The following is a 23,084-nucleotide window of genomic DNA, read 5'->3' as shown; positions in this document are numbered from 1 at the left end:
GAAAATACACCTTGACATTTGCGAGTTGTAGTTACTGGGATTTATAGTTCACCTACAATCAGAGCATTCTGAACCCCACCGATGACAGAATTGGGGCAAACTTCCCACACAGAACTCCCATGACCATCAGAAAATACTTAAGGCCATCCAGCCCAACTCCCTTCACCAGGGCAAGAAAACATAAATCAAAGCCCTCCTGAAAAAGAGCCATCTAGTCATAGATATTGATAAATAGATGATAGATAGATAGATATGATTCACACATACACAGATATAGTATCATAGATTTGAAAGGGACCCCTAAGAAGGACAATTATGTGTTGCGTGTTCCAGAGTAGGCAAACATCAACACTGACAATGAAACAGCAAGAAATACTGTTTGCTCACAAGCATAAAGAAATTACATATATTAGAAACCAACACTTTCTCATTATTTTATATTCCAGATCTCCAGACTGGGCCACAGCAACATGTGGCAGGAGGGCAGCTAGTATTTCTATATATGCATGTTTCTCCTGAAGCTTTTGTAAACTATAGATATATATATACACACACATATATATACACACATATGCACACACACATGTATCCCTTTATGATTGTGTTTGATTTTCTATTGTATTATCATGCATTGTTTTTGTATTTTATGCCTCATTTATTATGTTTTGTTTTATGCTCTTGGTTTTATTTTATTGTAATGTACTATTGGGCACAGCCTCATGTAAGCTGCCCCGAGTCTCCATTGGGGAGATGGTGGCGGGGTAAAAATAAAGATTATTATTATTATTATTATTATTATTATTATTATTATATCCATTAATCTTATAAACGGATTTTCCCCTGAAATATTTGTAAATCTCTCCTACATATGTATAGGCATCTTCCCCTGCAAAGTTTGTGTGTGTGTGTGTATATGTATGTGTGTGTGTGTGTGTATATATATATATATATATATATATATATAAAATTTTATATATGAATTTCCCCCTCACATGTTTGCAAGCCTCTGCAAATCGTATATAGATATAGATAAGTATATAGAGGTACCTATATATCTGTATATCTCTGTGTGTATGTATATGTGTATATATATAAATAATTTTATATATGAATTTTTCCCTCACATGTTTGCAAGTCTTTGCAAATCCTATATATATATATATATAATTAATTATTTGTATATTGAGAGAGATGTCTGGATAGCTATATATGAATATAGATATATAGGGCTTGCAAATATTACAGGGAGGGAATGCTCACATATATAGACATGTCTAGATATGAATATATATAGGGCTTGAAAATATTGCAGGGGAAATGCACACACACACATATAAGAGAGAGAGATGTCTAGATAGTAGGGCTGGGCGGTTTCGTTTCGTTAATTCGTAATTCGTTAATAATTCGTTAATTTTTTCAATTACAAAACGATAACGAACCATTCTGGAGCAATTATTAAAAAAAACAAATTTTCAAAAACGTTTTGTAAATGCTTCGTATTTCGATATTGTATTCGTTTCGTTATTGTTTTGAGGTCGTTTCGTTATTATTTCCGCATGTCTGGGCCAGTTTTATGGTTTAATTAGTGAAAAAAAAAATATTATATCACACCAACAGTCAACAACAGAGGGAGAGGGAAGCTTCAGAAGGTTTTGGAGGTTTTTTAGCGTATTTCGCGGTCGCGTCCGCCATTAACGAATCGATTCGTTATTGTTTCGGAAATCGATTCGTTAATTTTTTACCATTTACGAAATTTTGTAAATATCGAACTTTTTAAAAGGAAAATTTTGTAATTATTTTAAATATCGAAACAAAAAAAAACCCCAAATACAAATCGATTTTAGAAACAAATTTTTCCGTTGTTACCCAGGCCTACTAGATAGATGTAAACATTGATATATGGGCTTGCAAATATTGCAGGAGGGAATTGCACATGTATAAAGAGAGGATTTGCAAATGTTTCAGGTGGAAATGCACATGTTAAATTAGTATATATAATTCTAGATCTATATCTAACTCTGCATTATTTATATAGGCATTGAATGTTTGCCTGTTACTATGTTGGAAGCTGGCCTGAGTCCCCATGGGGAGATAGGGTGGGATACAAATGAAGTTAGGGTGGGACCAGGTCCAGATTCCCAATTTCCCAAGAACATCCAAAGATGTGTAATTTACGACCTCATCAGATTCCCACTAAAGTTGCTTTTCTTTGTAGAGAGCATAGGTAATCCAGCACTCCATGCCCCACATTGCCCGGCTTCAGTCAAGGGCAGTCAGATGGGGGGGGGGAGCATGAGCATGTGTGGTGCATGTGGCTTCTCCCATGTATTGTAATGGCAACACGGGAGCTCTCCTGTGTTGCCCTTCCAGCGGCATGTGCCGGCTTCACCTTTCTTCACCCATGGAGCCTGCACAGTGTCATGTGATGGAAGCTGGCTGGTTCAGTGGGTGACCAGAACTAAATCAGCATATGGTGCCAAATTTAGCCCCATGCGATGAGGTGGATAATCTCTATCATCAGTAGGATACAAATGTTCAGCTAATCATGTTAGAGTTTATATTTCTCACTAATCATATATGTTTGTACAAACTGATGTAGATCCTGAAAAACCGATATTGCCTTCGGCTGCCCTGTACAAGATTTCACGCGCAGCATGTGTATATAGTTTCTGTCCATTTTTTTCCAAGCATAGGAATCACAGAATAGTTTTAAAGATGTTGCTTTCCTTCTACTTTCTTCCCAGGTACCCACCACTATGGGATAACTCAATGCCTTCAATACATTTACATTCATGATCTCTGACATATCGTTATCTTCCAGTGATCTTTAATTTATGAGTGTTGAATAAGCAGTCTCTCCTCTAGATGTCATTGTGTTATCTTCCATCTTGAAGCATCAAGAAGCTGAACTCTTTGATTTTCTTAACCTCTAATTATCTTGCTAGTCATGATGGCCTTCAGGACTTCAGAGTCATCACTGTCTCATTTCTTCCATGTGAAATGTCACATGTCATAACTATCTCACTTTAAAATGCTGCATTATCTCCTGGGTTACAATGGCAAAACAAACTTAATAAATTATGCTGCCACAAGTTTTTTCTCTTCCAGATATCATTTTTTGATAGAGCAGGTTATTCCTAATAAGATGAGATCTAAGACAAAGTGAAAGAACATGCTCCATCAAAGGCATCCATAGATCAATTAATCAGCAATGCAATGCAAGTTGTCATATGTGGCTATATACGTATCACTGGCATTTGGTTAAATGCATCTTGTCTGGAAAAATGTGTACATTGCAATGAGGAGGAACCAATCTTCTTTTGACTTTTTGCTTGTTTCTGTAAGGAGCAGGAAAAAGTGGATGAGAGGCTCTTGGCAACTATGTAATCAGTTTTGTTTGATTAATGAACTGGCTTGTTTGGATTTTGCAAAAGAAAAAAAATGTGTCAAATGTGTCATGGAGAACCTGTCACCCCATATCTTGCATTGCCCGGCATCCCCCTTACCTCATCCTGGGGGAGGAGGGACTATCTGCTGCCAGGCTTCCCCCATTGAATTCTGGGATAGTTGATTGAAAGCTGGTAGAGTAGGAAATACTTGCCCTTCTTTAGGTACGCAAATACTCAAGTAGTCAATCCACAATGGGATATTACTGATGAGTTCTCTTGTTGAATATGACTCTAAGATACAAATAGTGGGATGGAGTGTTCTCTTCAAGATTGTGCAAAATACCTCATAAATATGTGACATTGGACAGGATGTCATAGTAATTTGTGATAAACATCCAAATTCTTCTCTATTGAGATAAAAAGGAACAGTGAATAGAAGTGGCACACCTCATTGCAGAAGCCAGTACTGCATTTTTCCTATTTGAACAAAGAAAAGATGTGATGTGACATGCATATTACTGCAGTTGAACTCTGGGCAGTCACTGGCTCATATTTAGGAACCTTAATGCTCACACTTTATTTGAAGCAACCATTACAGCTGTTGGGAAAATGGCAGCAGTTCTTCAGAAAGTCTGGAGGGAAGGGGAACCGTCATTTGGCGGCAACATGGGAGGCTTCCTGTCTTGCATAGAGGTCAGTGGGGGAAGCTGGGCAGTGGACGCATCCCCCCTGGGATGAGGTAAGGGGGAAGCTGGGCAATACGGAGCATGGGGTGATAGGTTCCATGTGATTCACCACAATGCATGGCGATTCCAGCAGAAAATGTGATGAGGTCCTTTGTATAGCTGCAAACATTCAGGTGTATAAGTTTCAGGGACTTGCAACTGTGGTTCTGTCAAACAAACAAGCCTATTTACTTTTTTAAAAATAAAATTTATGGATGCATTTCAAGTAACACTGGAAATCACTTGCTAAATGAGGACCAGAAATATATATGAATGCTTGCATTTTGAATGGAAAGCTGTTGACATTATAGACTGCAGCTTGAACATCTTAGTTTATTGTTTGCTACTACTGAGATGTTGAACACGCCATAAACACTTCAATTGATCTGTTATCCCTCTATTTTATTGCCACTGAAAGCAAAAGTCATTGTAAACACGTTACCAAAAAGGAATTAGATGATTCTCTGTATTGATAAAGCGGTGTTCTATTTACTTGAAAATATTGGCTATTTTGTCTCTTCTGCACAATAGAAATATTTAAAGTTCCGTATGTTGCATAAAGCTAAGTGTACATTATCATATCACATTATTAATGCAAATTGCAAACAAGCATAATTTTCTTTTAGATCAGTGTACATATGCTAAACCCTTGTTCATGTGTTTGTTCCATCCGTTATGTTCTCGTTTCTTTTCTCTCCACTTTCTCATTGAAATGTCCCACAATCAATACTAGATTTGGTGTCATCTCAGTAATTTCTTACAGATGGCTATAAAATTCTATTTTTATTACCACTGGGGCCTGGAAATGTTTGAATGATAGATCTGCACAGGTCCCCAGGCAAATTGAAATAAGCCTTGAATTGTGTCTCAGCAGGGATATGAAGTTATCGTTATTCAGAATAAATGTTCTTCCTTTTATCCCATATATACTACTAATCCTCCTTCAGGGCAAAGCTGCAGATGCCAGTCAACTCAACTTTAGAAAGATCTGCAATGTCAATCTTGTTCTCCGCTCTTGTCCCAGAGTTGGAGAAGTAGCTAGCTATGTAGAAAGTTAACATTAGTGCATGACAGAAAAAAAGTTTAATTTTACTTGTTGCTTTCTGTAATGAGATAACTGACAAAGGGCAAATAATAACAGTCCTTGTGTTTTCTTTTAATATGAAGAAAAGATGTAAACGTGATGCAATTTTTCCCCTGTATGACCCTCCATGAGAAGACCTTAGGGCAGACTTGTATGTTATTTCTTATCAAGCAGTGTCCATGTAATGCTATTTTTCATGCTTTTCTTGTAGCATGTATCATGTCTAATCCATTGGTTCTTCTACATCACAAGGAATGCTCCCATTCCAAAACCTGCCATGGCAAAAAAGCACATGCCATTCTATGCAATAAAAATGACAGTGCTATGTATTTCCAATTATTTTCTTATAGCAAAAACTTAAACATTATTCTTTGTTCTGTTCCTTTTTTGAATCCCCCTTTCAGCCTTTCATGCATCTGACCATTCACTTTTCTTTGCTTCTCTTCACAGGGTTCCTTAGTTGACTTCTCTTATTTTCATTTTTAACAGTTTCACTACATTTTCAAGGTTTCTAGTTTTCTCATCATTTTGACTTTTTGTAGAACAGGGATAGCGATAAATGGCCTTCCAGAACCTGTTGGTCTGCAACTGGAAGTCCTATCCAGATCATATTACTCTTTGCAGCCACCATTTGTTATTTCCCTTTCTTTTTTAATGTATGTCTTTACTTCCCATTTTTGTGCTTATGTACAAATAACTCTATAACAGCTCATGATTCTACACATTCTCAAACTGCCTTTTAAAATATTTAAAATGTTTTCTAGAATTCAAAACTGAACAAAGTAAGTATTATTATCTTAAAGACATCTGAGAAAATTTGGGAATAATTTTACTCTGTACTATATATTCTTATCTCCTTCTCTGGAGATCTTTAAGCAGAGGTTGGATAGAAACCTGTCAGGGGTGCTTTGATTGTGTGTTCCTGCATGGCAGAGGGTTGGACCTAAGCTCACTTTTACAATCATTTAAAGTTTGGGGTTTTAAATGGATTCTGGCCAGCTTAAGGCAAAGTTGGGGAATACTTTGGAATTTACTTGAAACTCTGTGTATTGGTTGAAATTTGGCCCTATCCCATGTCCAGATAGGCACTACCACCATGAATTCAGCTTGGTCCCCCATCCAGATGAACACTGCTGTTACAGAAAGAGGGGTTTTTGTCCATGTCACCACCACTCCCCACTGGCCATAGAGCTATGTCTGTAAACCTGGCCATTGCCTGTTATATTTGAGATGCCAGAACTGGGCACCTGAGCAATCAGCAAGAAGGAGGGGAGATGGATCTCCTTTTTCTTACTGGTCATATGGGTGTCCCTTCTGATTTCATAGACACCCATATGACCACCAAGAAAGAGGAAATTGCTCAGGTGCCCAAATTGCTCAGGTGCCCAAATATGAGACAATGGGCAGGTTTACAGACAGAGCTCCATGGTGTAGAGTGGCAATGGTGACATGCATGATTTGAAAGCCCAGTAAGGCCTATACAGTTCTGGCCCTTCTGAACAATTGCCCTACAATCAACATCAGCATGCTTTGGACCAGATTTGCACTCGGCTAACCTACTTGATATAAATGAACCAAAATCATATTGTAAGAAGCCAAGGATGGAACCATGGGTGTCCCTACCATTATTTTGAGACTGAGCACTTTCAGGGTAGTATTTACTGGGAGTGAGGTCGTGTCAATGTAATAATGAGGGTGGGAGCATCTTCCATTATTTCAGCTGTGCATGTCTAAATCTAGATCTAGTCACTGGATTTCTGGAAGTAACATTTATTGTCCATTGCTTGGTAACAACGTTTGAAATGCATCCTGTATTCTATCTGCTAGCTAATTTAGATTAGTTGGAAGAGTTTATCAGGAAATAATTTAGGGTAGAAATAATCCCATTTAGACCCTTATCTTAACCCCTTATCATTTTGCAGATAACTTTTACTATTACAAATCTGCAGTATTCTGTTGGTTTTACTTTGGGCTTGGGTTACACTTCTACAATTATTTTTTCTGCATTTTAGCTCCAGCCATCTCTGTGAGATAGTTTCTTATCTATCAGTTCCTCCATCTCAGAGAAGGGTTTGTCAATATACACAAGCAATATATGTCAGCAGTAAGAGAAGTGGAATTACCACTTGAAGTTATTTTTTTCAAATCATACAGATCCATGAATGGTTTCCTTTGTCTTGTAGAGAATTGTAATATTGCATAATGTTGGAAACTATATTACATGGTAAGAAAAACTATCATGAAATTCTTAGGATTGAATTTTGCTGTGCACTCTGAGCTTTTACAAAGCTCTTATTATCACTCAGGGTTTATGATAGCCAGACTGCTGAAATTGTTTGAAAGGCTAGCCAACAATCAATGTTTTGATTTACTTTCCCTGGTGATTCCTTGGAATTTTAAGTCAGCATGGTTATAAAATATAAGCTTCAGCTTCACAAAATAACATTTACTAGGGACCTTTGAATGAAGCCATGCTAGTTAAACCAATTTACTTCAGGTTCATAAAATACCAATTTACAGTTCAGCCTTATGATTCGTTCTCCAATGAAGATACTGTCACCTCCTGCTTCTTATTTTGCGATCCACTGCTTGTGCTTTAGTTACAGCAACACAAAGATGTTGTCTTATTAATGCTGCAATTTTTGTTTCAGAAATCAAAAATCGCCACGTATGAAAAAATGTGGGCTTTTATGAATAGCAGGAGACAGTCAGTGCTTGTCAAAAGTAATGAAGAAGGCATCCAGCGTGTACTCACATCAGATTATGCCTTTCTAATGGAGTCAACTACCATTGAGTTTGTTACGCAGCGAAACTGTAACCTCACACAAATTGGAGGCCTGATTGATTCCAAAGGCTATGGAGTTGGAACTCCCATGGGTAAGTCATATGTCCGTTTTCTCTGAATTCATCAGATGTAGTTGGGATAATCCCACTCCTCCTCCATATTGTTTATAACAACACTATGTGCCATTCTCTTATTTCATATAGGTATGTTATTTCATATGATTATTAAGGACAATATGTGAATGTGAAATGAGTGCCTCAACATACTCTGAACAAGATTGTTATGATTATTACTACTTTTATCAATTGAAAAGACACATTTATAATATTGGCACAAAACCTGTGCCTAGACTAACAAGAATCTTCTCTGTTGCCAGCACAGAAAAAGCTGTTTTCTGCACAGAACAACCATGCGTGATTTTGTGCCAAATGCGACTTGAATTGTTAATTGATTTTTAAGTCTCTGTGTTTTTTAAAAATTCATCCAGTGAGACAAAAATTGCTACATTACTTCATGCTTTATTTCAAACAGAAACATATGTAGCAAGGTCAAGAGGAGGAGGAGCAGGCCCCGTATGCTGCTTCTTCTTCGGTTGACCCACAGCCCCCTGGCATGCCCTTGACTGCCTCTCCCACATGCTTTTGCCTGCCTTCATCTGCTGGTCCATTGTTTGTTTGCTTGCTTTATTATATTCTAAGCATTATCCTTTATAAGTTATCATCATCATCATCATCCAAACATTAAAGGAACCGTCTCAATTGAAATTAACTGCCTCTGTTGTTAATTGTTGAAGTGGACTGTGGCATGACATTCTGCAATATTTGTTGAATTGAACACTATTTGTGTCTTAATATGTATTTTCAGTAAGGCCAACAATACCGGTTGCCACAGTAGCTAGATTGATCCTTGCTTGCTTTCATTTTATTTATTTGCACATTTAATCAGTAATGAATTAAACCATTTATATTAAGATCAACCTATTTTTTTTAAAAAAAGTTTTTTACATATGCCTGATCTTACAATCTGAAATACAGATAATTTCCAAAATAAATTCCATTTCTATTCCCTCCACAGTGATATCATTTGCTCATAGTATTAGCAAATCATCATTATTTTCTAAAATATCTGTGTATACAAAATAGTATAAAAACCTGTGCAAATATATTCATGCAGATGTAGACTGTTATATGACAGCCTAACTCGATATGTGAAAATATTATCTTTCAACTCTATGGGCCATGCTGTTAAAATAGCAGGCATGTAATTGAATGGTGTTATGTTAAAGATGGATTTAGAGCTCCATGCATGAAAGCAGTCATAAATCAAACAGAACATCTTAACCATAGTATTGTATTAAAAGATAAATTATTCCCAATTCAGAATAATGTGTGATCATAATAATTCATCTCAATATAAATATTTGTCTGCAATACTGATCAAAACCAGTGGTTTTATAATGTATGCAGATAATTATTGTGCTGATTGTTTTACACAAATGTAGTATTACTAAGCCATGGATTGTATGTTGTGACAACCTGCTAAATAAATACGATATTATGTGTTGGATCCAAAGTGTTATTCCATTGGAAGAGATTTCTCCACGTAGTTTTTCACTTAGAATTCTTGCTTGTAGAAAATGGATAAAGACGATAAAATGATAATGATTATGTGGCAGTGTGCAAAATTGCACACAGTTAAAGCACACACTCTCTTCACGTCTTTAAAAGGCCTGGGGAAATATATTCACTTTATTTTAAAAAAGTATTAGGGAAAATGCTGTGTAGTTCTTCTTGGGCCAGAGTATGGATATTACATTTGAAGTAAATCTCCCAGAATTCACAGCATGGCCAATGACCATGCTTGCTGCGTTCTAGAACTTCTAATATAACAAAAGCTACTTTTCTGAGCTCTGGGCAGAGCATTCCAGAGTGATCCAGTCTCTAACTACAGAAGGAGAGAGAAAGCTAAGAATATCACTTGATGTTACATGTAGCAAATGTGGAAACATGTGGTCCTTCACATAGCAGGGGCCCATGTACATATTGCTTTCCTAGAATTTCTGGATTTGAGACATTTTATGTTTATTTTTAAAATGATGGCAACAATGCTGATGATGATATCTCCATGGACTGAGATGTGGAACAACATATTAAAACAACATACTGAAGGAGTTTAAAGAGGCATAACACAACTTATTTAAAATTATTAAAATAACACACACACACACACACACACACACAATCAATACATAATAAAACAAACAGGACATAATTTAAAATTCACAATTTAAAAATCATTTGGATATACTATTCTTCAAAAACTCTATAGTAGAACAAATTTAAAAAGCCAGACACAGTGAACAAATCGAATGTGAGAACAACCAGGGAAAAAGGTACTCAAGGGTATTCAAAGTCAAATCACTTGGCAAAATTGGACCATCATGACTCCTAGGTAACTGAACTTCCTCAGGAATTATCAGTTCCCTCCCTAGGTATTAATTTTGCAAATAGGCAACATTAACAGCATGACAACCATTCCAGCGACATAATCAGACCTCTAATCCCATGTAAACTTTTGCCTACGAATATGTTCCATTGAACAGAGGGCCCATCTACACAGGCCAATGCATTGGGGCAGGAGTAAATTGACTTCTTGGCATCCACATGATGCACAACATCCGTCTGCCCTAATCCCTTCCAAAGCTGCTTAACTTTGCTCTTCACATCATTGACTTGTGCACCATAGTGATAGGAGAATAGTAGTAGGCAGAAATTTTCCCTCCTGCATTGCTTTGTCAGTTGATGTGATTGGCAATGGTAAGTGGCAGTTCCAGGCCTGGTGGTAACCACTAAGCTGAGGATTAGAGGGGGAAGGCAAGGTTGGTAGTCCAGTGGCTCTGAACCAGGTTCAGTACTGTTGGGTTGTATGAGCTGCATCTAGCCACTAGGGCAGCTTGGTGCCATGCAAGGTAGCCACTCACAAGCTGTTGAGTCAGTTCAGCAGCTGGCAGTGCATACTCTGGGAGTGCTGATCTAGAGTACTCCACTCTATCACCATCAACATATGTGGCCCGGGTGGATGGGCCCAGAGTCATTCAAGCCAAATTGGGACAGTTGCAGGGTATGCAGCAGGACTTCTTTCTGTGCAGATATACACTGTAAAATATGCAGAACTAAATTGAAATGACTACTATACAGTAGGTCTACAATACAAGAGTTAGGGGTTCAAAACTTTCTCTAAAGTGGAAGAACTACAAATTTTAAAATGCTAATTTTATACTTGAGGGGACACCTTCCAGAAATATATCTTTCATCTAATACAACTCCTTGGTAAACTTCTGCTGGAAGTTGCTCTGGAGATCCTACATATATCATCATTATTATAATTGTCATCACCATCAATATGATCATTGTTTTTATAGGGTTTTCTTTCTTTCTTATTTCATTCAACCCAATAGCACATGATTAATTCATATTTGTAATGTTCTATTTTTTTACTATCACATCTAGAAAGAAGTATTTTGCCGTATGTTTCCTTAAATAAAAGAGTCTGCTATATTAAAAGGAGTTTCAGGCAATAATTTATGATCTGTGGCTTTATACTTCTGCTAGGAAAACGACTTTATGAATTATTTATATTTACCCAAGCTATTAATAAGTGCATTACAATGCTTTTACCTTTGTGTGAGGAGTCTTTGCTTCAAGTAGACTTTAAACTCACCATGTAATGCAGTGTGATATTTAATCTTTAATACAATAGCCATTTATAAACTGTTTAGGTTACTCATACTGCATTACTTTTCTTTTACCTTCTGGGAGTAATTTAAAAGATTTTTATGATGCAAAATTGTATAACACTAGCCTTATGATTTCAAGCATTTCTTTCATTATTTGTTATTAACGTTAATTCTATGCTCTCCAAAGCGAAGCCTATCCCAAGTTTAAAATACCATTTAGTCAAGAAACATTGCATCGATTATTTTTCTTATTTTACTTTTCTTTCTTGATCAGACATTATTCGTGACCAGTCAACAATAGTAACCTTAACATGTTTAGAAAGTCATTGAAGATGACATATAATTTATCCCATTTGTTTCAAGGAGATACTTGAAGTATTTATTAATACAGCAGAACTGTGTGAGCAATGGAAAAGGAGATGGGGAAAGGATTACTTTTGTGGATGTATTACAAAAATTAGAAGAGGTGGCAACTTTTGCCTGCTCCTTTACTACCACTGCACAACCATAAAAACAGTTCAAACATTATGATAGTTCACTCAGAGGATTCCAATTCCGAATATCAAGCTCCAAGGGTGGATTTACACTAATCAGCCATCCTGGAGCCAATCTTGACATTGGCATATCCCCCAATTTTGATTGGTCAGTGTAGCTGTGCCACAAGACAGCGCCTCTACAGGCTGCTGATAGAAAGTTACACAACAAGTAAAATAAATAACTAAAATCCCCCAAAGGAGATGCCTAAATATATAAACTCAACAATTGGATCAGAAACTTCCAGCAGAGCAGCAAATTAACTAAAGTGTGAAACTTATTGCTATGGAAACAACCAGACAAAAGAGAGAATAAAAGGATTACTCTGATTTATCACACATTGCATTAGATTTTTTAGAAACTTTTCAGCACTTGCACATAGAGAGATTAGCTGTTTATCAGTCCTTTTCTTTCCTCATAATTTCTTTTTATTTTTGAAAATCCTCTGCTACAACTTCCCAGTAATTTTTCTGTATATTTGGTATATTTTTGACCAATAGTTTTCTGCACATTTCTCTAAAGAAGCCATGTAGAACATGTTTTTGCCATGCTGACTTATTTTTCATCAACTTTCATATGTATCTAACAACAGTCAAATAATTTTATACAGCAGAGCCCATTCAGTCAGGTCTTTAAATATTTTAGGATTTTGTTCCTGTGAAAATATTCCCTTTGTGCCCAGACAGGGCCCAAAACGCATGAACTTGTGCTCTTGTACTGGAGGTGTCCAAACAATGCCTCTGGTAAAATCGAATTAATTCAAGACAAAGCAGGAAAATCCTGCCCTATCCCAAATTAATTTGATACTTGGTGGGACCCGGATCTTTGATAAGATCTGGGTCTTTCCAGATATAGGCCCATGGACCACGTCATGGAATCCCTCTATGAGCACAAAAAACCCAGAGGGCATCAACCCGCTCCCCAACCTCTCTCCCCAAAAATGCCTTCAAATATAAAATAACTTACCCAGTTGATATTAAGGTCCTGCCAGAGTCCTTCTGGCATATAGAAATCACATGCCAGGAGAGGGGCACAGGAGAAAAATCACTCCTTGCCCTCACACTCTCTGGGTCCAAATCTTTTATTATTATTGTCATGCCTCCACAAGATTTCTCGTTGTTTACTCTTGTTGGGCCCCTATTTAGTTAGAGGGTATTCGTGTTTTGTGTGTAGTTTGTGAGGTTGATTTAGATAGCTTCTTCTTCTTTGTATTTGAAATCTCCCTCACCCTGTCCCTTTAAGACTCCTCTCAGAGCAGAGCCTCAGCCAAGACCCCCTTAGTTCCTTGAGGAGTCAGCCAGTGTGGTAATTGAAAGTAAAGAGTAAGAAAGGTTGGAAGATTAAAAAAACAGAACATTGCATCAAAGCTATACAAGTTACATTTAGTCACGTTGAAGCCATACATCATCACGCTGAAGCCATACAAGTTACATCAAAGGTTGTTTCAATAACTTTAACTCCCCTCACAAACACTGGCAATATATTCAAGAGGAGAGGAAATTTGAGATCTGTTATTTAATAAATTCTTGTTTTTACTTCAAATGTGTAGCATTTGATCTGTTCTCTGCACCACAGACACCTTCCAAATAAATAGCAAGTGTGGGGGCAGAAGAATTATTATTAGCCGGCAACAGCCAAATTATTATTATTAAATGCAATAAAGATGGCAGAAAGCATAGTGAGAAATATAAACCTAGAGAACTTGTGATGAGATTGCAAAGAAAAGAAATTATTAGTTATTGGTGATAAGTTTAGGCAGATATGTTGGTAGGTAGTTTTTTTTTAAATGAGGCTTTGCTGTTTGCAGGAATTCCTATAATTATTAACTATAATCTTTTAAAAGTACTTTCTGAAAGAGAGGAGGTAGGAAAGATAAAAGAAGATGCTAAAGGTTTTAGTGAGTGATTCAAAGCTCTGAGCCACCCTAAAAGAAAAGCACACTCACACAAAAGTCCCCAAACGCTACACACCCACCCGCCTGCACTTTCCAACTCCCAGTTCCACTAAATAAATAATCAAGGAAATAAAATAAAGTAAAATCAAAGAGATTCAATGTTAGATTGAGGCCAAGCCAAGCCAAAAGCTCAAGCTGAGAGCGAGCGGCAAGGCAATCGTACTGAATCACCTTTCTTTAGAGCCAGGACAAAACTGAGCAATGGAGGCACTCACCCCATTAAATAGACACAGCTTGCATAAGACACATCATGGCTTTCTTCTATTCCAATTGGCCCAGCAGACAGGACTCACAGGGAAGCCCTGTGCAAGCACACAGCAGCCTCTCCTTGTGCCACATGATCCTGAATAGAGCAGAAGGTAGCCATGACTGGCAGCCACATGGTCCAGCTCAGTCGGAAAAAAAAAAAAAACATGGTGGCAGAGCTATTGCTGTTATGGGTGTCTGAAGAAGCCAAAGAAACCAAAGGCAAACAGCTCAACAGAATCTGTGCACAAGTCTAGTACATATTGTGTGTAGTATACCTGTCCACAATGAAGCACATCAGACACAAGATTCTTTAGGTTGGCCCTAAATAACTGAGCATTTAAAAGAGGACTCAAATTCTGTATTAATCTTCAGATGAGTTAATGGAATACATTACTTATTCTCATTGACACATGCCACATTTCAAACACCTGTATTTATTTATTTATTTTATTTATTTGCAACACTTATATCCCGCACATATCAGCCTGCAGGCGACTCAGGGTGGTCTACATATTGGCACAATTCTATGCCATCAATACAATACAAGAGCAAAAACAATTAAGTGCATTTATACAAAAAAGAGTGCAATAACAATTTAAAAAGAGCTATATCCTCTCATTCCAATCCTCATCTGTTTCATCGTCTTGGCCGTTCCTGGGTCATTCTCCATCTCAAGCTTGACTATCTATTCCGGGGTTCCGAATTCTTGCTCGAAGAGCCAGGTTTTTACTCTCTTCCAAAAAGTCAGGAGGGAGGGGGCTGATCTAATATCCCTAGGCAGGGAGTTCCACAGCCGAGGGGCCACCACAGAGAAGGCCCTGTCCCTCATCCCCGCCAAGCGTGCTTGCGAAGCAGACGGGATCGAGAGCAGGGCCTCCTCAGATGATCTTAACTTCCTGGAGGGTTCGTATAAGCTACGACTATTTAAAGAGAGCCTTGAATGTGTACATGTGTATATAGATTTCTGCTAAGCTTATTATCTCTAGTCAAAATACAGGGCTTATATAGCAGAAGAATGTAAGAATTCAGTAAATACTTTTTTAAAGGGAAAGTTATCTGAATTGATTCTATACTTACAATGAAATCAAAGAATGTGCAAAAACATATTTGGGTGGTTGCAGAACAGCTTAATAAACTGAATGACACCCATCCAGTTCCATACATGAAACTATTTGCCAAAGCTATGGAGCAAAGACACTTTCTTCCCTTCACAAGGAAAAGTATATATCACCACTTTATGTTATGTGGAGACAGCAGTACCTCATGGCAAGTGACATGTTCTGATGGACTATTTTGTCTTGATAGTGTTGGCTGAACAACACCACAGTTTAAAGAATGATACCACTAGACAAAATTGACTAATACAGCTTTCATTTTTTATGTGTATGGTAGAGAGTAGTTGTACACCTTACTCATGTGTCCATTTTTCTCATCTCACTGTGTCAGACTCTGTCAAAGCCACAATGTTTGAAATGGGCTGATGCTTATACAAGCCAAGATATGCATGCCTGTTTCACATAGTTTACTTCCTAAATAACAGCCAGGAACCTGTCCTTGATACTGAGTCTACCACAAGGTACAAAATTAATTTGTAAGTATATTAAAATAGCAGTGGTGAAATAGGGCAGACACTAAACTCATAGTAGACAGTAATTCTTTAGTAATCTTATAAACTTCATGCACATTTAGAGAAAATATCAATTATTCATGGTATACAAAGTTATTTCAACTTATGTTAATCACTGGAGGACATTGAAAACTACTGCAGGGAATTTCAAGCTTGACTTTTGACTTTGTGCCAGCTAGGTTTTGGCACCTTTAAATGGTTTTTATTGCAAACAACTGCTAGTTGCACTGTTTATATTGATTATGAACTTGGAACTATACTTGATCAAGTCTACAAGGACTACAAGGAGAGGAACATTGGAACAGAGTGAAGACCTCCATCATCACAGCCTGCTCAGAAAACACTGGATGTCAAACTAAGAAACATCAGATTGGTTTGACGAAAATGACAAAGAGATCCAACAGTTAATTGATTGGAAAATGAAAGCTTTCCAAACATGGCAGAGAGACATTAACTGCACTGCGATTAAAAAGATGTATACTAGTGCAAAAGCTGAGGTCCAAAGAAGGACCAGAGAACTAAAGAACATCTGGTGGACAAAGAAGACTGAAGAAATCCAACACTTTACAGATACCCATGATGCTCAGGGATTCTTTAAAGCTACAAACATCATCTATGGACCAAGAAATCATGGCATACATCATCTATGCTCATTAGATGGAACCAAATTTCTGAAGGACAAAAAATCAATTGCACTACATCAGAAAGACAACTACCAAAACCTTCTGAATTGCAGCTCCAATGTGACCAGAGAGGTTCTCTCACAAATGCTGCAACAACAAACCAGGGATGAGCTTGCAGCACGGCCTAGTTTGGAAAAAGTCAGCAATGCCATCAGCCAATAAAAAATAGCAAAGCCAGTGGACCTGATGGGATCCCTGCTGAAGTCCTTAAAGAGGGTGGACCTGAGTTGACACAACAACTCCACCAGCTCATTGAAAAAGTGTGGGTGACCAAGAAAATCCCAGCAGATGCCACCATCATCACCCTTTTCAAAAAGGGGAAAGAACAGACTTCAGAAACTATCAAGGTATATCCCTTCTAAGCTTCGCTGGGATAATCCTCACAAGAATCCTTGCAAACTGCCTTCTACCTGTCCCAGAAGACACCCTCCCAGAATCACAGAACAGCTTCCACCCCTCCAGAGGAACCATGGACATGATCTTCACTGTACAACAGCTCCAAGAAAAATGCAGGGAACAAAATCAACCTCTGTACTTGGCATTCATTGACTTTGCAAAGGCATTTGACACAGTGAATTGCAGTGCTATCTGGACCATCCTCCAAAAAATAGAGTACCCTGACAAATTTGTGAACATTCTGCAGCTCCTCCATGATAACATGATGGCAACAGTCTTGGACAGCAATGGTCTTGGACCAGAGTGACCCATTCAAGGTGGAATCAGGTGTCAAATAGGGATGTGTTGTTGCCCCAACCTTATTTTCCATCTTCATCACTATACTTCATCATGTTTATGGAAAACTTCCTACTCGAGTGGAAATCATCTATTGGACAGATGGCAAGCTATTTAACCTCAGCAGACTGAAAGCCAAAACCAAGGTCATATTGACATCTATTATAGAACTCCAATATGCTGATGACAATCATAGTCTGTTGTCACTCTAAACATCTTTGCAGAAGCATACAAGAACTCGGCCTGTAATTGAGCATTGAGAAAACCAAAGTGCTCTTCCAGCAAGCACCAGTCAATCCCCCTGCAATGCCAGAAATACAGCTTAATGGTGTAACATTAGAAAATGCTAACCATTTTTGCTACCTTGACAGCCACCTCTCCACAAAAGTCAAACTGAAATACAACGCCGCCTGAGCTCTATGAGTGCAGCATTTGTTTGAATGAAACAGAGATTGTGTGAAGACTGGGACATCAGTAGGGAGACCAAGATGCTTGTTTATAAAGCTATTGTCCCCCCAACCCTGCTATACGCCTGTAAAATGTGGACTGTCTACACCCAACTCCTGGAACGATTCCATTAGCATTGCCTCTGCAAAATCTTGCAAATCTCTTGGGAAGACGGGTTGACAAATGTCAGTGTGCTGAAAGAAGCAAAGACCACCAGCACTGAAGCAATGAAAGGTAATGGTGTTTGGAAGAAGACACTCTCAACACAAATGGTCCATCAGGGGTCACCAAATAGAACAATGTCAGGAATTTAAGTACCCTGGAGTCCATTTCACAGAAAGACTATCCTGGAAACCCCATATAGAACACACGAAAGCAGTAGCTTTGAAATCTGTTGGAGCAATACTCAGATTCTACAACACTGCAGGGGGTCATCTAGTTGTCCCAGCCCTTAAAATATTTCAGAGTAAAGTTATAGCCCAGATTTTGTATGGTGCTGCTGTCTGGGGATGGGATGAGTCTCAGACAGCAAAACTGGAGGCTCTCCAGAACACATTTCTTAAGAAACTACTGAGACTCCCACCGGGCACTCCGGCAGCCTTGGTCCGGGCAGAGGTTGGTCTCCCCTCCATTAGATCACGTGTTCATTTTACCCTATTTAATTATCAGAGAAATGTAAAAGACTCCTCAGTTAGGGTTCTTCCCAAGCGATGTTTTGAACAGCTAGCAAAATACAAAGTCTGGAATACCAGATACCAGAAGCTGCTGGAATTTCACCTCACTCTGTCTGATAAGCCTTCTATCTTGAACTCAAGGGAGAAGCTCCATGAATATATTATTAATAATTGTGCCCACCATGATAGGCAGGCCATTAATAACTCCAAATTCTCTCACTGGTTTAGACTGTACAAACTTGACCATGATAGGGCTATCTACCTGACTAGGCTCACATTTCCAAAACTTAGACAAGCCTTCACAGCCCTTCGTTTTCAAAGTGTGCCCACAGTAGTGATTGATGGCAGATATATGGGCACCCCTCTGGCTCTTGGTTTATGTGTTTGCGGGCCCCCGGAAATTGAGGATCTGCCTCACTATTTGTTTTCCTGCCCTTTGTATTCTGAACCAAGAACCAAAATCCTGGGCTCTATTCTCCACTTCCTTCAGACCAACACTGTGTTGGTCTATCTTTTGGCTGACACTATCTTTTGGCTGACACTAACCCTGTGGTTAGTCATAAGGTGTCTCTTTTTGCCCTGGCAGCACAGAAAGTCCAGGCAAAACTAATCTCTGATATTGCAGTTTACTGTGCTGGGGATGCTTTCAACTAATAGTGGCTGTTTATGTAGTTTTAATAATGCTGTATCTATTTGCTTTTACTTGGTTTTTAATTACGCAGATATGAGTCTATACATTATGTAATATTTTAAAGGTACATCTTGCCATCGATATATGTAGCATTTTAATGATTTATAGGATTTTATTGTGTATTTTATATTGTATTTAATAATCTAGTGTTCATGTATTTATTTATTTGCCTTGCCTTGATGTGAAAGACCTATTGTCTAAGCATCGAATAAACTACTACTGAAGCAATGCCCCTATGCCATCAACTCTGCTGGACTGGCCACATTGTCCAAATACCCGATAACCATCTTCCAAAGCAGTTACTCTACTCCCAACTCAAGAATGGGAAATGTAATTTTGTTGGACAGGAAAAGAGATTTAAAGATGGGCTTAAAGCCAACCTTGGAAACTGTGGCATAGACACTGAGAACTGGGAAGCCCTGGCTCTTGAGTGCTCTAACTGGAAGTCAGCTGTGAGCAGCAGTGCTGCAGAATTCAAAGAGACACAAATGGAGGGGAAAAGGAGCAATGTGCCAAGACGAAGGCACATCAAGCCAACCCTGACCAGGACCACCTTCCACCTGGAATCCGATGTCCTCACTGCGGTAGAACATGCGGATAAAGAATTATTTATTTATTTATTTATTTGCTGCATTTATTAACCGCCGCTCTCAGCCCTGGGGCGACTCGCGGCGGTGTACAACATATAAAAGACAATTTACAATGAGCCAACATGACAGAAAACAACATATCACTACTACACAAACATCTAATTACACTAAAATAATCCGCTTCGTCTTATAGTAGAATCATAATCAGTCTCATAGTCATATTCCGTTCCAGTTGTCATTTCCAGTTACTGTAGCACTTAATTGAATGCCTTCTCGAATAGCCACGTCTTCAGGCTCTTACGGAAGGACATAAGGGAGGGCGCCTGTCTGATGTCAACAGGGAGGGCGTTCCACAGCCGGGGGGCCACCACCGAGAAGGCCCTCTCTCTCGTCCCCGCCAGACGTGCCTGTGAATAGGGCTCCACATCCACCAAGATGCTAGACTTGGAGAACCATCATCCTTGGGCTACAAGGGGTTGCTTAAGTAACAAGGAGTGGACATCTGCTCAAAAACATTTCCTGCTTCTCAAATACCGGTTGTTGGTAGAAGTGTAGTCTGAGAAATCAAAATAAGAGCTTAGATATGGAGCCATGCCTTCAGCCCACTGAAATATGGCATATCCATTGTTAAAATGTTAAAATAAAAGAAGTGGTATGAAGAGAAAATCATATTGGATGTAAGTATGTTTTTACTTACAAACTGGAGTGTAGGCTCGCAGCACAAAGGCCTCACCTACATTTGTGTTCACCAAGTATTTATAGCTGATGAAGCAATAACACTTGCTAACGCATATCAAACTTCATTTTGTTAGATTCTGACTTGAAAATATACTATGGCTTATACAGTTTCCCGTTGGCAAGTGGGAGAGAATAAGGTTGCATTTCATCACCCTATCTTTTCAATTAATATGCAGAACATATCTTACAGAAAGCATGATTACACATAGAGGAAGGAGGTATAAAAATTGAGGAAAGGAAGAACAATTTAACAATTTGCACAGATGTTACCATATTATCTGAAAACATCAAAACTTGGAATGATTACTAATCAAGAATAAGAGAAAAATATAAAAGCTAAATGTTAGGAAAAAAATAATACCCATAGATATATGTATATATTTAAAGTGGGCAATGAAGACATTGAAATAATTGAAAATTTTGTATACCTAGTCTCAATCAAAATGGAAGAAATTTTAAGATGACTAAAATTTGAAAGGGCAGCTATGAAGGAATTAGTTAAGATACCAAAGTGTAAAAATATATCGGAACACTTCAAAGTCAGAATGAATGCCATAGTATTTTTGATTTTTATGTATGGGCTTTATGGACAGTGAATAACATTCACAAAATAAATGAGATGGGTTAATTCAAATATTTTTCCAAGCTCTGAATTTACTATCTGATTATTTCAGGTTTATTTGCACATACTTCACTTGTAGGGGTGAGGTCTTGAATAGGAAATTTGATGTTTAGGACATTTTAATGCTTTAGTATTTGAGGTAATCATGCCTCCACCCTTGGCCAGTCAGACAGGGTATAAGTTGGAGCAGTTAGCACCAAGGGTGCCATTCATTCTGCTTCTGTATTCCCAACAACAAGATTACTTTGGTTTAAGAAGTTTATCATCTAACCATTTTTATTCAACTGAGAATTCACCACCAGCAAGTTGTTCTTTTATGATCAATATTCTTCTTCAAACATACAAGTCTGAAATGTCCTATCAATGCATGCAGAGGGGGATGAAATCTTATACAGGGTGCATCAACACAGAAGAATTAATGCAGTTTGGCTCAGTGTTGCGGAATCCTGGGATTTGTAGTTTGGTGAGGCATCAGCAGTCTTTGGTAGAGAAGGCTGAAGACCCTGTAAAGGTCCATGATTCTACAGCATTGATTCAGGGCAATTAAGGTGGTATTAAACTGTACTAATTCTACAGTGAGGATGCACCCTCACTCTTGACTGGAAAATCCATCCCATTGCCTGTAACTTTGCACCTGTAACTTCCATAGAATACGTATATGTTGGGGCCTTAACAGACACAACTTCCCCTGCAACCAAGATATTTCCTCAGAAACTTTTTCCAAAGTCTCCCTACTTGCTTTTTGTTCATTTGCACATTTCATATGGGAAAACACCAAAGGATTATAAGAATTATAAAAGGAGGTGAAGAAAAACGAGAAAGCCCCAAAAGTCTTTCATTATATTGTGGCACATTGTATGATGGCAATGTTCCCCTCTTATCCTGTCTTGTGATACCTTGAAGGGTTGCTGTGAAGCTCTTTTTCTGACATGTACACAATGATGCAAAATTATTTCACTATGATTTATTTCACTATAACAAGGACCATGGGGTTGGTCCTTGTTATCTTTCCAAATTTCTTTCAAATTCTGGCTCAGTTTCTCAACATTTCCCAGGACCACATGTGAATCATATTTTCTGGCCCATCTTCCCTTTAGGCAACATACAAGTGAAGCAGCTCACTCAGTCCTGCGTTCTCTTTCTTTCGTAACCCCTCCACAATTTATAGAGGGGATATGAATCCCATGCTCAGGATTGCATTGTCATTTGCTACAACATTCCATGCCCCTTACTTCTGAGTAAAGAGGATTGGAATCTTATCCCTTAGGGCACATGTACACAGACTCTTTGTTCTGAAAGTAGTGTGAGATATTACACTTTATCATAGCCAAAAGGCCAAGAATTTTGTCCACAAATTATTTGGCATCCCAAACCACATCCTGTATGCAGTTCTATGTCTAGAATCTGGTCAATACTCTATAGAGGCCACTATCTGGCTAAACATCATAAAATGTTGGTTATATATTCACTATCAAAGCCCCAGCACCTCTTTGACCCAACTCACCTTGAGTGAACTCCACCACTCAAAATGGTGCACACCAGTCCTAGCGAAGATCAGAGAATTGGGCTATGATAGCAACTTTGTGAATATGCTAATTTTCACTGAGATCTTTAACCTAATTAAAAAGAGATTTCTAGAAAGGGATTACAGTATAAACAACTGCCGAGCTTGGCCAACAAATCCTGTTTGCCTATGAACATGGCAATTCCATTCATACAGGGAAACCCAGCCTTTTATATTGTACACTCACTAACCCCTCACACAGAAAAGCCTACATGCCGACTAGATTTGATATTATGCCATCTCCGCTCCCTAGAGGAAGA

General features: G+C 38.2%; 1 protein-coding gene across 4 annotated transcripts in view; it reads left to right on the top strand.

Moving 5' to 3' along the window:
- Positions 1-23,084, top strand: part of GRIK2 (glutamate ionotropic receptor kainate type subunit 2) — a 650,966-nt gene that overhangs the window by 591,548 nt on the left and 36,334 nt on the right. For 3 of the 4 annotated variants that reach the window (XM_060753092.2, XM_060753091.2, XM_060753090.2), the window contains exon 15: positions 7,850-8,075. In XM_060753092.2, the coding sequence (XP_060609075.1) occupies positions 7,850-8,075 (226 nt within the window). Of the gene's footprint in view, positions 1-7,849; positions 8,076-23,084 lie in introns of those variants that run through there. The other variant, XM_060753093.2, reaches the window with a different exon arrangement.

Source organism: Anolis sagrei, chromosome 1 (genome assembly GCF_037176765.1).
Source record: "Anolis sagrei isolate rAnoSag1 chromosome 1, rAnoSag1.mat, whole genome shotgun sequence".
NCBI lineage: Eukaryota > Metazoa > Chordata > Lepidosauria > Squamata > Dactyloidae > Anolis > Anolis sagrei.
This window is presented reverse-complemented; position numbering and strand designations above follow the sequence as displayed.